Here is a 16419-nt window from a genome sequence, read left to right as displayed (position 1 = left end):
GCTTGAGCAGGGACGGGTGTGCTGCCCGGGGACTTTCTCTTCGCGTTTGTACATCTATATATATAAAATTGGAGACAGCTCTGAGAACGGCGTATCACTAGCATGCGGTGCGGGAGAGTATTCTTAATCTGTTTTTTATAAATACTCCACACAGCCGATTTCATAGCTTGATATCTTAGGACCTGCCTTTTTGGGTCACAGGAAGCCACACGGAGTTGTACGGGGGCCGCCAAACGCGCGGTAGTAAGTGTTCAGTGAAACCTGGTAACTAGGGTGACAGAAGCACAAAAAAGACTGATGTTTGTGAAAAGCTGCCATTCCAAAAATCCTGACCTTTGGGAAGAACTGAACTCAGTAATGTTTACTTGAAGTGTGGTGATGATGAGTAACTTTATTGTGCCTTTTCAGCTTCCCCGAGCAGAAATTTCTCTGTGCTGCTTCCTGGTAGCTAGATGCCCATGTCTCAAAAATGTCGCCCTTTCCTCTGGTACGGGAGCCGCTCAGCAGTGAACCATCATGAAGAGCTCAAACCTGACCTCCAGCTTACCTGAGCAAAACTCTGTCATACAGACAGTTGCTTGTGCTATAGAAGACAGGTCTTTAAACCCTCATGCTTGCTAGTGGCATCCTTAGCTGTGAATGAGCATGCAGAAGATTATCCTAAAAAAAACCCCAAACCACCCGGATCTTTTGTGTGCCTCTTCTATCAACATAATGAAAAATAAGTTTAAAAGAAACCCCACCAACCAAAGAAAAAGACCTCTTTTTCTTATTTTCTAACTGTTTGGTAAAGCATTGTACGTATTCTCATATTCTGACTGTGGAATTCTGTGTACCAGGTCTTTGACAAAAATTTGCAAAGATGTTCAGAGCTGCACGTGTGTGTATAATTGCATATCAGAAGGATGGTAAGGAGAAAAATTGTTTCACACCCAAGAATAAGAAACTTTTAGCGGTAGCAGATAGATTTTCAGATGAAGGCTTTAAGGTAGTTGCTAAGGATTCTGTGTAGCATAGTAATGTCTATTTTTAAAATATTTCATGTTTCTTAACATTAATTTCTGCAACGTTCTGCATGTATTTCTATATCTTCCTTCAACAAACTTTATCCAGGTGTTCCTCATGCATCTTCAAGGCTGCATCATCTGTGAGTGATGCACAAACATGGTTTGTTCTTCGAACCGAAGCATTTTCCATTGTTTCAAAAGCTAGAACAGTGTCTTGAGAAGATTTCAAAGGTGGTACAAAGAGTATTTGGAAAAAACTTTCAAAAACATTCGAGTGAACTCTGCACTTCACAGGAGATGCAAAAAAAGGAGATGATAAAAAATGGAGTATTTACAGATGAGCATCTACCTTTCATTTCCAGTAAGGCAAATCTTTACAGGTGGAAAAAACACCCATCCAACAACAACAGAAAAGCCTTGTTGTGCATATTCATCTTTTTTGCTTATGCTTTTATGCCTACATTTAGCTAATTGCTAGCATTTGATGAAAAAGGTCTGTGTGCACAAAGAAGCTATCCTATATTGTTGTTTGGGGTTTTGTCTACCTTTAAAAATTTATCATTTTCTTAAATACAGAGTTCAGGTTTGGGAAGATTTGTTTCATGCTGAAAAAAGAAAGCCTTTCTGTTTTAAAAATGATGAGGTAATGGCTCATCCACATACAAGGAATCTGAACTGTTAAGGTAGCTGCTGCTGACAGCTGTGTCATAAAGACAGTTTAATGCATCCAACTCAGTAAATGTGACAGAAAAAGGTAATACCTAATAAAGTGTTAGTTTGTTTAGAGATGTCTAAAGCAACCTGGCTTACATAGTGATTTCTTTCCTCCTTAGGTAGAAGATCTCTTCTTTCTGTGGCTTATGTGGACAGCTCAAAATGGGAAAAGAGACAAAAAGAGGAGCATAGCCTGGGTGAGAAGAGTTTGTTTCTTTTTCTCCACTTTGACTAATTAATTGCAACCTGTACTCATTTTAGACTAGCTCATCATCTATAAATACTTCAAAATAAAAAAATGTGTGGAACAAAATTCTTCTGAGGTTCTATGTCAAAATCTGCTCAGCATGTTAAAAATCTGTCATATATATTCAAAGCTATAATGTAGAAACAAGTTAGAATTTGGCCATTTGATTAACGTTTGGTTTCTACAAGCTGATTTTTTTCGTTCACAAAATTCAAAGCTTTTATGAATGTCATAGTTTTGTGTCTGACAGTTAAGACTATCTCCAAGTGTCTTCTACATTGACATTGTTTTAATTGTAATGCAGTGTGAAAGAAGACCTATAAGTATTACAGAGCATTCCTGTTTAAAAACATTTTTTTGAAAGAATGTTTTCCTCAGATTTTTGCAGGAGCGAGTTACATTTTTTGTTGAAATTTTAGGTTTTTCTTTTGAGGAAAAATGAAACTAAACATTTTATTTCTGAGAAGTTGTATATGAAACTGTATCTGCATATGGTACTGAGATCTTTCATGCAAATTTCATAGCTAAATTTTTTGGCTAGTTTACATTTGAAATGACATTCCACCATCTTTTTGGTGACTATGTTAAATAGAAAGCATCATGCAAAACGTTTTTCCATGCTAAAGGTACGTATGCATTATTTTGTACCATGGATGTTTTGGAGACCCCTTAATGCATAATCTTTGTCTTCCATTTTTCATTCCTGGGCCCCTGAACTGTGTTTGTTAATTGTAACACAGATTCTGAGGCTGAAAGAAGAATCAACAGGTGAAATTCAAGGGCTTTTGTCACGCAGGAAGACAGACAAAATGATCAGAGTAATGTTTTTTATACACTAATTTGTTTCTGTTATTTGCCTATAAACGGCTAGGTTGATATTGTCAACATGTTGTACTGCATGTGGGCCAGAAACAGCTGGTGGGTGCTCATGACGAGCTTGGATTCTGCAGAGATTGTTAATACCTTGCAGCCCTTTACTGTCAATAGGACTGCTCATGCAGTGTTTTTTTGGGCTGGAGCCACAGACTAGTGCCCTGGGATGTATTTGAACCAGTCACCTCCAGCTGAAAAAGGGTTCTTATTTTGACAAACGTCATAGGCAGTAGAAATGCACTGTAGAAGAAAACATCGTTGTGCAAGTGCTGGTACAGTCCATGTTTGGCTTTCTCCAGGCCTGGCAAGACCTTTTGTGACTGTTTGGCAAGCACAGTTCTGGCTGCTGCTCTGCCGATAGTCTTGATCCAAAGCAGATGTCTGTTCCGTGCTTTTCAAAGAACTGCTTTGCATTTTCATTTTGTGTTCACAGAAAAGAGAAAACAAGTTAACACGATGTCAGCTGTATTAGCATTTTCAAAGAGGAGACAGCCTTGCAGATGTCTGCTCTGTAACTGTCAGTTGTATGGTTGCACATATAATCTTACGTGTTGTAACTGGTGATTGTAGCTAGAGTGAATTCCTTGTGTTGAGGAGCTCTTTTATTTGTGTATTTCAAGCACTGTTTCAGAACTGTTATTCTGCAAAACTATGTTGTGAGAATACATTTAAAGGAAAAAGAAGAATTTTTGGTTTAAAGTCAGTTCTGTTTCTCTGCTGCAGCGATGTGGTGCCATCCCAGACTCAAAACTCATTTACTGTGTCTGTATAAGATATGCTTTATTTTCTTCTCCATAGTCTCAGTTTAGCATTCCAAGCATGAATGAGTTTAGCAAACTTCAGTACTGAAAAAAGCGTGGGAAAGAACAAGACTGTGTTTTGTGTACAGAAGCACATTTGTTCAAAAAGGTAGGAATTGAAAATGTGTTAATTTGGAATTTACAAACTGCTTGCTGGTAGGAAGGTACCTGTCTAGAAGTAATTTGGACTCCACTTATTAAAAATGAGATATCAAGGAAATGGGAGGCATGGCTGGTCTTACATTCTCCAATGTTTCAGCTGGTAAAATTAAGTGACAGTAAGCATCTTGATGAGAAGAATAGCAATTACCAGAATCCCAGGGGATGGCAGAATCCAAGGTAGATAGGAAATGTCTTTTTCTGTTAGAAAGACTCATGGTACCCAAAATGGCTCATCTGCAACACCAGGTGGCAGTGCTGCCTTTACAGACTTGAATAATTTCCATTCAAAGCCTTCTTCAGTACAAAGCTGTAGTTCTTTCCAGAAGCTGCTAGGGATGTGGAAAGACTGAGAAATGTGAAACATATGAATTTGTAAGCCAAAGTACTTGCCTCAGCCTTCCTTTATATTTTAATTGGATCTTTAAAATAAATCAAGGCTTTCTTTATATAGGAAATGAAACGTTAGTGAGTTAAGGTATTAGCTCCGCCCATCATTCCCAGGACAGATAAACTTTGCATCACAGTTGTATCTGCTTTCCCGTTGCTGCCCCCTCACTGGCTTTCAACCCTGTCCTGGATGGACCACTTCTAAGAATAAGAGGGTGGTGACCTTACATGGTGGCCAAATGTGCCACTTGTTGATGTGGCTACATGCTGTGGATAGGTACACATTGCGAATCAAACTGAGACTGTGTTGATTTCCTAGGTCACCAAACTGGTATTAGATGTCATAACCACTGACTTGGAAGGTGAGGGTCAGTATTTTCCCAGTCATTGTCCTGAATCACCCTGTTGCAGGCAGCAAGACATTGAGTTTCTATGAACAAATGAAAATAAAAGTGGACATGAAATCTCAGATACCAATATTCTAGAGACAGCTGTGAAGTCATGTCCAGAAGTTAAATGACCTCAGCTCAGGCTTATGGTTTGTTTTGTTAGTTTGTTTAAATCTGGGAGATTCTGCAATATGCAGAAATATGTTTTTAGAGAAGTTAAAGTTTTGTAAAAGTTCATCTTGTAGTAATGTATTGTTAGGCAGCATGTATGAGAGATTATATATACTAGTGTTGTGGTTTAACCTCAGCTGGCAGCTGAGCACCACACAGCCACTCGCTCACTCCCCTCCCCGCCCCGGTGGGATGGGGGAGAGAATCAGAAGAGTAACAGTGAGAAAACTCGTGGGTTATGATAAGAACAGTTTAATAATTGAAATAAAATAAAGTAAAATAGTAATAGTGGTAGTAACAATAATAATAATAAAAGAGTATATAAAGCAAGTGATGCACGATGCAATTGCTCACCACCTGCCGACCAATGCCCAGCCAGTCCCCAAGCAGCAGCCCCCCCGTCCAGCTTTCCCCCAGTTTATATACCGAGCATGACGTCACATGGTATGGAATATCCCTTTGGCCAGTTGGGGTCAGCTGTCCTGGCTGTGCCCCCTCCCAGCTTCTTGTGCACCTCCAGCCTTCTCAGTCAGTAGTGCATGGGAAGCTGAAAAGGCCTTGACTAAGTGTAAGCACTACTTAGCAACAAGTAAAACATCAGTGTGTGATCAACTTTATTCTCATACTAAATCCAAAACACAGCACTGTACCAGCTACTAGGAAAAAAATTAACTACATCCCAGCTGAAACCAGGACATTTTCTCCACTCTTTGGTAATGACTGTCAGATAAAAGCACTTGCGACATATTTCTGTTAGAATGTACAAAGAATTTTGCTTTGGCCATTAAAACATTTATTTGGTTTATACTAAATAAATGTTTAGCGCTCAAGTTTTACTACCAACAGTGCTAGGAGACTTGGGCATTCACATTCTTGCATTCTAGTACTTCTATCAGGTTGTTTTTAACTAAGAAGAAGCTTTAATCTTTGTTATTGAATAGCAACTTATGGAGCAAACTTGGCTTACAAAAGGTAGCTGAATTATTTCAAATCATGAATATGAGAAAAAAAGGCTGGTTTTAGGTGCTTTTCAGAGAAAACAAACCAGGAAAGAATTACTGCAGATTATGCATATCTAGAAACTACAGAAGAAATGGCAATTTGTCTGGAAACAAAGCTAAATTTCCCATTAACTTGATTTGTCTTCTATTCTTGAAAGTTTAATCAGCTTTCATTTTATTGTGACTCTTATACTGGAGCTGATAGATAAGTGCTTCATGTTGCTTTCCATGCTAAAGTTCTGATGGAGAGTTCCAGCGTTGTAGACAGCATAAAAGGTCAATCATTAAAAATCTGTGTGTGAACTCTCCCAGAGGAAGATTGTGTATAAATGGCTAACAGTCTTGGGATCTTGCGCTTATAGCATTGTATTCATTTGGTTTATATTCTACTTAAGCACTCAGAGTTCCCTGAAATGGGCTCTTCATCTTCATGAGCACCTAGACAAAAGAAGTGCCAAGCTCAGGGCTTGAGTATGGCCCAAAATGGTCTTAGGTATCAACTTCCAGTTTTCAGAGGGTGATGCGTAACAAAAATAGTTCTGGAATAGATAAATGAACTGCCAACCTGTGCAGTTGTCTTTCTCAGCTCCATGTTGCTACGTCATCAAACATAACAGATTTCAGAGTGAATACTTTTTTCCAGCTATGTTGAAATGCAGATGAAGAATGCTGGATGACAGTTGGCTTAGTATGTTTAGGCAAGGATCTAGCCAGTTCTTAGTTCCTCACAAGTTGACTTGGCCGCAGCATCCATTCTATCCAACTTCTAGCACTACTGGGAATGCCCCCAAAGTCTTTACCTACGTGCTCCATCATGACCTTTGTGAGTGTTGGAGAGACAGGTAATACAGAGTCAAATACCGACAGTTCTTGTAAGGATATTCCCATGGAAATTTATTTACCACGAAAAAAGTTGATCTGCGGTTCTAGTGGCTATCTGGTACAGCATGGCCTTGGTGGCCCCCATGAGCTCTGCATCCTGTGTTGTATTTCGTAGGAGCTGGTATTTGCCTCAGTAACTTTGCCCAGATTTCCCTTTGCTTTCATGGTCATGAAATGCTTGCCTTCCCTCAGCCAGAGATAAATGCTCTTTTTGTGATTTGAAGAGCACCCTAAAGTGCCTCAGGAAGGAAGGAGTTATGTAAACACAAAATACTGCTATGTGGCAGACAGCAGTGTCCAGACTAAGAGTCAACCATTTTATTCCAAATCAAGGCTCTGTCATTTTACTGCAGCAAAACTCTTTGTACATGCATTACAATTTGGGAGAGTACCTGTAAGGTCAGAGTACCATTGAATGCCATTCGTATTGTTAGAACTGTATACCCCTCGGTATTCAGTGGCGGTACAGGTGTGTTTTTAAAATGATTAATAGTGATACCAATTGTTTTGTGGACAGAACATACATGGACTGCATCCCTCAGAGACACCGCATGTTACTGGTGCAATGCTGCTTCCTGTCCCTGACAAACTTGCCAGAGTAGAAGGCTTAGTCAATTCTGATGTCGTGCTGCAAGTTGTGTTCACCTCACATTTCGCTGACAGGTGTGGAGGTTGGATGACCTTTTTGGAAAATGAATTATAAAATGAGCCAACCCATCAGCTCTTGGAAGGATGGCCAATGGGACTAATCAAGAGGTGTCGAAGGAGAGGCTGGTTTAGTAACAGTTGTACTCTTGGGGTGCAAAGGATGAAGCAAGGTGCTAATGATGCAGAAAGAATATGTTGGATTCCTGGTCCTGGAAGATGCTAGAGAATGGAAAGAAGGAGTATGATTGAAGTCTCTAAATTTTATAGATTGGATATCAGCAGTTCATGTCTCGGCTAAGAATCAAACAGCTGACACTAAGCATACAATAAACAGCTTAGTCTTCCTGAGTCATACAATAAACAGCTTAGTCTTCCTGAGTCATTATTTTCCAGGAAGAGTACAAAACTAAAACTCCAAATTAAATTAATTTAACTTCCAATTAAATTCATTAAATGTAATGATTGGCTCCTGTTCAACAGTCAGAAGCTTAAAGTTCCTGTATGGTCAAATTAATATTGTTATACAACTGCTGGAGCAGAATGCTATAAAGTTAGTAACATACTGGCACAGTGCCCAGTTTGACTGACAGGCTTTCTTTGGGTTGCTGTTTGTGACTGTAGGGTTTATCAGTATGATACTGCTTGTTTCTGTGTCTCATTGTTTTACCGTAAAATAAAGTACAAACCAATGCCAAAAGCAATGTCCAGCATATGCTAAGCTTGAAAGCAAGTGTGAATTTTAAGGACATCTGCTCAGTTTTTTTAGATGAGTTATATTAGTTACACTGATTTCATCCAACACATTATAGGGTAGTTTGCTTCCCCCCGCCCCCTTCTTTCTAATAAGTTAAAATCATCATGTTGAGAACCTTTCCATGTATTATTTTCTGTTAAAGTGTTTAACAATAATTGAAAGTATTGTTTTCATACAACTTCAAAATGAGATGTTAACAAGAGACCAGAATTTTATTTCATGGACAGAGGTTCTATGCTAGGTTGTATGATTGCTCTGCAGATTTTCCTGTAATGCCAGTTGATTAAACATACTCTTTTTCTGTTTCCTCCAGCTGACTTAGCCCACTTAATGGACAGAACCTATGAAAGAAAGCTGCCTGTCAGCTCTTTGACAATAGCCCGGGTAAGGAAATAAATCCCAATCATAAAGTCATGGAAATGACAGTGGAATGCTTATGAAATCAAGTGAGCTGAGAGGGGATAAATGATACCGTCTCTGCTGAGAGTTTTGGGATCGTAAATGTGTTGTTATACTGTTAACAGTTGCTGTGCAAAGCTGTTTTAGTGTTACTTTGTACTCATTAGTTACACTTGGACTGTAGGGTCTTCAAAACAGAAACAGGTTTTTTCCTCAGTAAAATTGGGCCTCACTGTTACTGGACTATGTATTTCCCTTATATATGTTCCCAGCCTTCCTGTGGTTTCTGTCTTAGTGAGAGGTTTAACACCCCCTCAGGCACGTTATAAGAACGCAGGCTGCTTAGGAAATGCAATGAATTAGCACACTGCCTGTCTGCGTGCATCTTCCTCCACTTCCAAGCTCCTTTCAGAGTGAGGCAGAGTTGGATACATTTTGCCTCTACAGTTTTCTTTCCTTGCCTCAGGAGGCTGAGGCAGGACAAATGCTGGCTGGGATGAGTGAAGCCGTTATTTTTACTGGAATTAGTAACCAGTTCCATCCTCCGGATGGGTTAATCTGGGGAGGGGGAGTGAAGGCAGAGATGTGAGATGTGCTTTTAAGTTCCCTGTGTAAGTGAGTGTTTGTACTGAAGAAGGAGAATAAACATGTCACTTGTTTTTAAAAAAAGAAACAACAACCTAATTTCAATCCTCAAAGTTATCCAAAAAAGCTGAGTCACCACGCTGGTACCTCAGTAATACCACTAATTAGGATCATTGGCACCACTAACTGAGGAGTCACAGAACGTTTTGTACAGTTACAAGATCAAGCATTTATACAGATCAAGCATTCTTGATCATTGCTTCTGAGACAGCATCCATGGGGGGAATGGGTGTTCCTCTCCCTTTATTACTTAATCAGCTTTATTCCTTTCCTTCATGTTCCTGCTTTGGGCTGACCTCTTCCCTGGAGAAGTGGCACTTCCAGACTGTCAAACAGCCTCACTTTCTAATACCTGGAGCTCACATCAGATTCTTGTTTTCTAAAACGTGAATAAAGCACACAGGCATGCACACTGAAAAGATGAGACCTACATGTATACAGTATGCAAGGAGAGTTAAGAAACTGGAGCAAGTACCAGTCAGCTGAAACTATTATTTTTAGCTTATGCTTAGGATAAAGAGAAGTAGTGACCTTGAGAACATGTTGTTTATATATTCTGAGCTAAAGGTATTATTTTGGGAAGATTCTGGAGTGTTCCAGCATCTTTATGCTTATGTTAGTAAAACCTACAGGCAAACAGGATTCACTGTTACTGTAAGACAAAGTCTGTTTTAAAACTTGGCTTTTGTTTAAATAGTTGATAGCACTGGGAATTTTGGAAGATTGCCTGGAGTAGACAAGGTTTTAAATGAGAGGAAAATTGTGCTTTACAGCACGGGGGGTGATTTTTTTCTTACTTTTATGTGTGGTGAAATACAAAATGCTGTTGCCCCTGTCCTTCAGAATTTATAGTATGAATAGGCACAACAGGCAAACGTTAGGGAAAAGAGTACTTTTTAGAAAGAGAAGTAAGGCATGTCGAGATTCTCTCAAAATTGGGGGGGGGGAAGTAAGGAACTGAATGTATTCTCAAACTAAAGGATGTGATTAAAGAGCAAAAAATTGAGAGGAGCAGCAAAAATACGGGGTACTGAGCTATATGGACATAATTCTCAGATCACAGAATCATAGAATACTTTGGGTTGGAAGGGACCTCTAAAGGTCATCTAGTCCAACCCCCCTGCCATGGGCAAGGGACATCTTCAACTAGATCAGGTTGCTCAGAGCCCTGTCCAACCTGACCTTGAATGTTTCCAGGGATGGGGCATCCACCACATCTCCGGACAACCTGTGCCAGTGTTTTTCCACCCGCAGCATAAAACATTTCTTCCTTATATCAAGTCTAAATCTACCCCCCTTTAGTTTAAAGCCACCCCCCCACCCTTGTCCTGTCGCAACAGGCCCTGCTAAAAAGTTTGCCACCATCTTTTTTATAAGCCCCCTTTAAGTACTGATAGGCTGCAATAAGGTCTCCCCAAAGCCTTCTCTTCTTTGGGCTGAACAACCCCAACTCTCTCAGCCTTTCTTCACAGGAGAGGTGTTCCATCCCCCTGATCATTTTCGTGGCCCTCCTCTGGACCCGCTCCAACAGGTCCGTGTCTTATGCTGAGGGCTCCAGAGCTGGACGCAGTACTGCAGGTGGGGTCTCCCCAGAGCAGAGGAGAGGGGCAGAATCCCCTCCCTCTCCCTGCTGGCCACGCTTCTTTGGATGCAGCCCAGGACACGGTTGGCCTTCTGGGCTGCGAGCGCCCATTGCTGGCTCACGCCCAGCTTTTCATCCACCAGTACCGCCAAGTCCTTCTTGGCAGGGTGGCTCTCAATCCCTTCACCCCCCAGCCTGTGTTCATAGCGGGGGTTGCCCCAACCCAGGTGCAGGACCTTGCACTTGGCCTTGTTAAACCTCGTGAGGTTCACACGGGCCCACTTCTCGAGCTTGTCCAGGTCCCTCTGGATGGCATCCCATCCCTCTGGCGTGTCGACCGCACCACTCAGCTTGGTGTCATCTGCAAACTTGCTGAGGGTGCACTTGATCCCACTGTCTATGTCATTGATGAAGATATTAAACAATAGCGGTCCCACTACAGACCGCTGCAGGATGCCACTCATCACCAACCTCCATCTGGACATTGACCACTACACTCTGGATGTGACCATCTAGCCAATTCCTCACCCAGATTGTCTCCATGTTTTCAAGGTGCATAATGTTTCTTAGAGGTGAGGAGGGGAGTTGTCTCTGTTTAAAAAGACTTGACTTTTAGCAGTCTAGAAGAAACTTGAGTTAGGAGCAAGCAAAGACTTGAAGACCTCCAGTACTGTCAGACACCTAAATATGCCAAACAAATGTATTTTGTTTATTGAAGTGGCATTTTCTTCTGATATGCTTTGTGAGTGCTCACTCTGAAGCTTTTATTTCTTATTTTTAATCAGTTTGTTGACAACGTTTCTTCACGAGAGGAAGTGGATCAAGCCGAGTACTACCTTTACAAGTAAGCATCTTTTCCCCCCAACATGAACTTTGAGACATACAAGTAAATACCATGAAGTCTTGCCCTTTTAAGACTCTGACACTTTCCAGCTTACTGGCTTTGATTTCTCTTTGCAAAATATGTGCATCTGTTTGTCTTATATCTCACAGCTAAGGGCCTTCTTGGTAACTTCTCCTTTGTTATGGCTACCTTCGTTTTGGACTTCTGGCATTGACTCCTGTCAAACATGTTAGTCTGAGCCACTGAACAGCTAATACAACCTCCAGCTATGTTTTACATTAGAGATGCTGAAATTATAAGGAATTATGTTTGTTTACAGTTTTTTCTTCTGATACTTTTTTGTTCTCTGAGTCATAATTTAACTAAATTGGCTATATGCATATTTGCATGTGTAAGTGTAGGACTCAAGGAAGCTTGTTTCCTTAGAATGAACAGAAATGAGAATGGGCACGCTGTGGTAATGATCAAGTCAGCAAGGCTAAATGGAGTATAGTTTTGGGTTTTATTCCCTTAGTACTTTACATTCCCCAGATAAGCTGTGTAGTTCACCTTACGCATTGGTTGTTAGGGTTTTCTGCAACTGTTTTGTGTTGAGTGAAGAGTGTTGGGTACCTTTTCTACTAGTGTCAGGTTGAATGCTTGCTTGCTTCAGGTCAATACATCTCAATATTGACTTTAAGAGGGCAGTAATTCTTGCTGATCACTAAAAGAAATTAGTTCTTTTACGGATGGTTGCACACACATTTTGAGAGTTAGGTTTCCTGACAGAGAAAAAGTAACTCATCCTGTTAAAGTGCATGAGAGAGCATATTTACAAATAATGTCAGGTTGTTATTTGTAAATAATAATGACTGTTATTTTAATGAATAAGTTTACTGGATGGCTGTTCTAAGTAAATGCATAGTTGTAAGTGCATGACTGCATTAGACTTAAAATCTCTGTGATTCTCTGGTACTACTGGGGCAGTATCTGAACCTCAGAGCTTGAAGATGGAAACAAGAGAAACCCAGTTTAGTAATACTAGCAATATCCTGAAATGAAAAAATAAAAGGATTGAGCAGAAGAATCTCTCACAGAGAAGAGGTTAGTGGAGCTTTCATTCTTTCTGATCAAGATTTCATTAGTCCTGTCAGAATCTGTGGTCAGAAATCAGTTTTCCATCCTGCAACAGGTGAGATGAAAGCAAGGAGAAAGTAAAGCCAGTTTAAGGCAAGCCCTCGTTTTTGTTTTACAGATGTACTATTAGTACCTTTTGCTAACTTTCTTGAAGATTGTAATATACATTGTGCCACACAGCCTTAAGTTCTGTCTGATGGAGTCAGGCCCTGTAGGGTGAGGGATGCCAAGAGATCTTTGAATGCCCTGACACCAAGAGGAAAGTGTGGTAGTTTAGTTGCTGACTCTCAAAATGGTACAGATAAAATCCAGATAGTCTGAGTGAGATGTTCATGTGTAATGTATCTTACACGTTCTTTCTTCTTGAAAACAAAAAGTTCAGAGAGAGTGACAAAAAATTAGAAGCATAGAAAATGTGCCATACTAGGAGAGAGAGAATAGAATGGGAATCTTTAACATGTAAATATCCTCCCCACTCTTCATCTGTACCTGGTTAGTGCATCAGTTTAAAATACAGGGGTTTTATCCTTAAAAACACATTCTAAAGGAGAGATTTGCAGTTCAGAAATAATTACAGTTATTTACTGTTTCTCTAGGAAATAATTCTCCTGCAGCTGATGAGAGTATAGTTATGCACACATCAAATATGATCATTTGTAATTGATACAGATTTTAGTAGTGGAGAGAATAGAGAGGTAATGATGTGTCAAATGGCTTGTGAGACATGCTTTGGTTGGAATTTTTCTTGTGTTTGTCCCTGTAATGCTGCTTTGTTTTGGTGTTGCAAAATGTCTTGGTGATGTTAGCATCAGTTTTCCAGGAGACCATTCCAGCATGATCCGTGAAACTATCCTTAAAATGCATTTATATGCAGGTAGTGAAACAGTGTAGAGAGATCTGTGATTCATGTGAAAATGTAAAAATCCCAATTATAACATCAGCTTCCCTTTCAAATGAAAATAAGCGTGCTAGCTTCAGGAAAATAGGAGATGTGGGTGGTATCCGCAAGGCCCCTTTTATTGTTCTTTACATTTTGCACATAGGCTGGAGTTCAAATGGACATGTTTATAAAGATACCTCTTTGCAGCTGGGAGGATGTTTGACACAGAAAAAGTCCTTGCAAAAGTGGCCACACCATGAGACATAAAGGAGGTGGTAGAGAGGGAGAGTTAAGAAACAGAAAAGCCTTGACAAGAAATCTCTTTTTCTGGCTTCATGAGAAACAGTTCAAAGCACAATTTTTGTACTTATGTAAGGAGAGTGAGCTTCTAAAAAAGAGAAAGGCAGTATCAGCAAAAAGCTTTTTTATATCTTCTAAGGTATACAAATCCATTGTGAGCAAATGGCATGTATGTGGCCTGGTAAGTTGGCTGTATGTGCATTTGCTTGAACATAAATAAGTAGAATGCTCTCAAGAGTCTTGTTTTTTTCCCCTTAACTGCTTGTAGAGTATAAGGGGGAGACTTTGATGTCTCCCCTCAATGTTGGGTGCCTCTGGCAACCTGCAGTGAAGGATAGTCAGTTCCAAGGCCCCTACAAGGTTGGAAGAAGTTCCTGGTACGAAAGGCCAAACTGTGCCTGTGAGAAGAACCAGAGGGAAGTAAATGGCATTTCCATGCTCACTGTGTAGGGTTTTCCTGAAGATAGGAGTTCCAGAACTTGTATTGTAAGCTTTGTAGACTGGAGACTTTCCTTGTAGTGTGTCAGGCAGAACGTAGTTTCAAAAAGTAGTATTCTGGAGCATTACCATAATGCATTTAGGGTCCCAAAATACAATATATGTATTATATTTAGACCTGTTTCAACTTTCCATCCTTTTAAAGCAGTGGATCTCCAGCCATACTGTCTCCACAGAGGATCTTGAGCTCTCAAGAATAGCTGTGTGGAAACTGCTACGCTACATTGTGGAACATGTCAGTAAGATGGTAAAGGCCGTTGTGAGGCATGACGTCATCTGCTTTCAGTGCTCCTCTTTTTGTTCTCTTCTGAATACCTCCCCCCACTCCGTTAACTGTCAGACTTTAAAAAATCCTTTCATCTCCTAGGATCCCAGCAGAAATTCTAATCAGAATGCAGAGCACTTTCAGCCAGATCAAAGACCTGCAGTTCGCCTTACTTTGTCCTGTCTCACTGAGATGTCACTATTTCTCACGTCAGGGTGTTTTTCATATGATAGAAACATTAGCATAATGGAGAGAGGTTTTGTGGTGAGGTAACTCTGCTAATTCTGTGTGTAGGTTTTATGCCAACAAAGATTTTCAATGTGTTTGAAAGCAATTGTGGAAGTTCTATGTTGAGATTCCTCAACAGGATTTTTAATTGCATTAAACCTGTGACCCACTGCGTAGAAAAAAGTATACACACCGTCTGTAAAATATAAATGTTTGTGTGTGCATGTGCTCTGCAAATTCTTGCACAATCTACCTAGATTTTTTCATTACCTTTCCTTGATTGATAATTGTTTTTTTTTGAAATGGAGTTATTTCTCTAGATTTCAGAATTTATTACCTGTGGTCAGTACTTGATTATAATCACAAAATGGGACAATAGCAAGCTATTAGAAGTTATTCTTAGATACGCTGTTACATCTTTCATGGTAGCAAGTTACAGTTTTGAGGCCTGATTTCAGCCATTAAATCATTTTGGAACTATAGTGGTCTCCATATATTTGAAATTATGCTTATTCCTTATAATGCCAGTGTATCAGTAGTTAGTGCAATATCACATGCAAAATAAGTTTCACCTGCACTGTCTATATCTGCATGTCTGTTCTGTGGGTGCAGAAGTTGCATTTTTTGATACTTTCATGCCAATCAAGCAGTTTAGCATCTGAAAATGTTCAGTTGCTCTAAAGTATTGCTTGTAATAAATGATCACAATGGACCAAAAACAAAAAATTTACTTCTGAAACATACTTTGCATGGCATTCATTCCCACTAATATGATCTTTTGTTTCTGTACACAAATCTACAGGATGTAATGAATACCATTAACATGTTCCAGCACAAATAGAAAAAGGAGAAGAGACGTAGACACAATCCTACAACATATTTAATTTTTCCTTTGAGATGTTTTCATTGTCCTGAGGCTGTAGCTGACATAGACTTCATCAGTTCATCAGGTCTTGGCTTTTGCTCCCTCCAGAAAAATAAGTGGGGAAAAAAGATACATAAAAATAAATTAGTTAGAAATCTCTGCCTATTATTCAAGTTATGCAGCAGTTATGTTTTGAAATGATATTGAGAAGTGGTGGAAGCATCTGAGAGAAAAATACACTTCGTAAGTAGAACAGTATGTTTTACCAGTTTGGATACCTTCCTCAGCTAAGCAATCCAAAATAACTTCACTTGCAAAAGATCTGGGCTGCTCTTTGGCAGGTTGGGAGATAAAAGGAAGGGAATCATAGAGTCATAGCATAGTTTGGGTTGGAAGGGACCTCAAAGTCATCTAGTCCAACCCCCCTGCCATGGGCAAGGGACATCTTCAACTAGTTACGTTGCTCAGAGCCCTGTCCAACCTGACCTTGAATGTTTCCAGGGATGGGGCATCCACCACCTCTCTGGGCAACCTCTTCCAGTGTTTCACCACCCTCAGTGTAAAACATTTCTTCCTTATATCAAGTCTAAATCTACGCCCCTTTAGTTTAAAGCCACCCCCCCACCCTTGTCCTGTCGCAACAGGCCCTGCTAAAAAGTTTGCCACCATCTTTTTTATAAGCCCCCTTTAAGTACTGATAGGCTGCAATAAGGTCTCCCCAAGGCCTTCTCTTCTTTGGGCTGAACAACCCCAACTCTCTCA

General features: G+C 40.1%; 1 protein-coding gene across 1 annotated transcript in view; it reads left to right on the top strand.

Annotated features, from left to right (window-relative positions):
• The first annotated feature begins 1819 nt into the window (after positions 1 to 1819).
• The window catches only part of MRPS27 (mitochondrial ribosomal protein S27), a 52501-nt gene continuing 37901 nt past the window's right edge, over positions 1820 to 16419 (top strand). The window contains exons 1-3 of the mRNA XM_009327226.1: positions 1820 to 1918; positions 8349 to 8419; positions 11447 to 11505. Of these exons, the coding sequence (XP_009325501.1) occupies positions 8366 to 8419; positions 11447 to 11505 (113 nt within the window). The 5' untranslated portion in view covers positions 1820 to 1918; positions 8349 to 8365. The remainder of the gene's footprint in view (positions 1919 to 8348; positions 8420 to 11446; positions 11506 to 16419) is intronic.

The sequence above is a fragment of the Pygoscelis adeliae genome, unplaced genomic scaffold, assembly GCF_000699105.1.
Source record: "Pygoscelis adeliae isolate BGI_AS28 unplaced genomic scaffold, ASM69910v1 Scaffold26, whole genome shotgun sequence".
NCBI lineage: Eukaryota > Metazoa > Chordata > Aves > Sphenisciformes > Spheniscidae > Pygoscelis > Pygoscelis adeliae.
The sequence above is the reverse complement of the archived record's forward strand: the minus strand, read 5'-3'. Positions and strand labels throughout refer to the sequence as shown.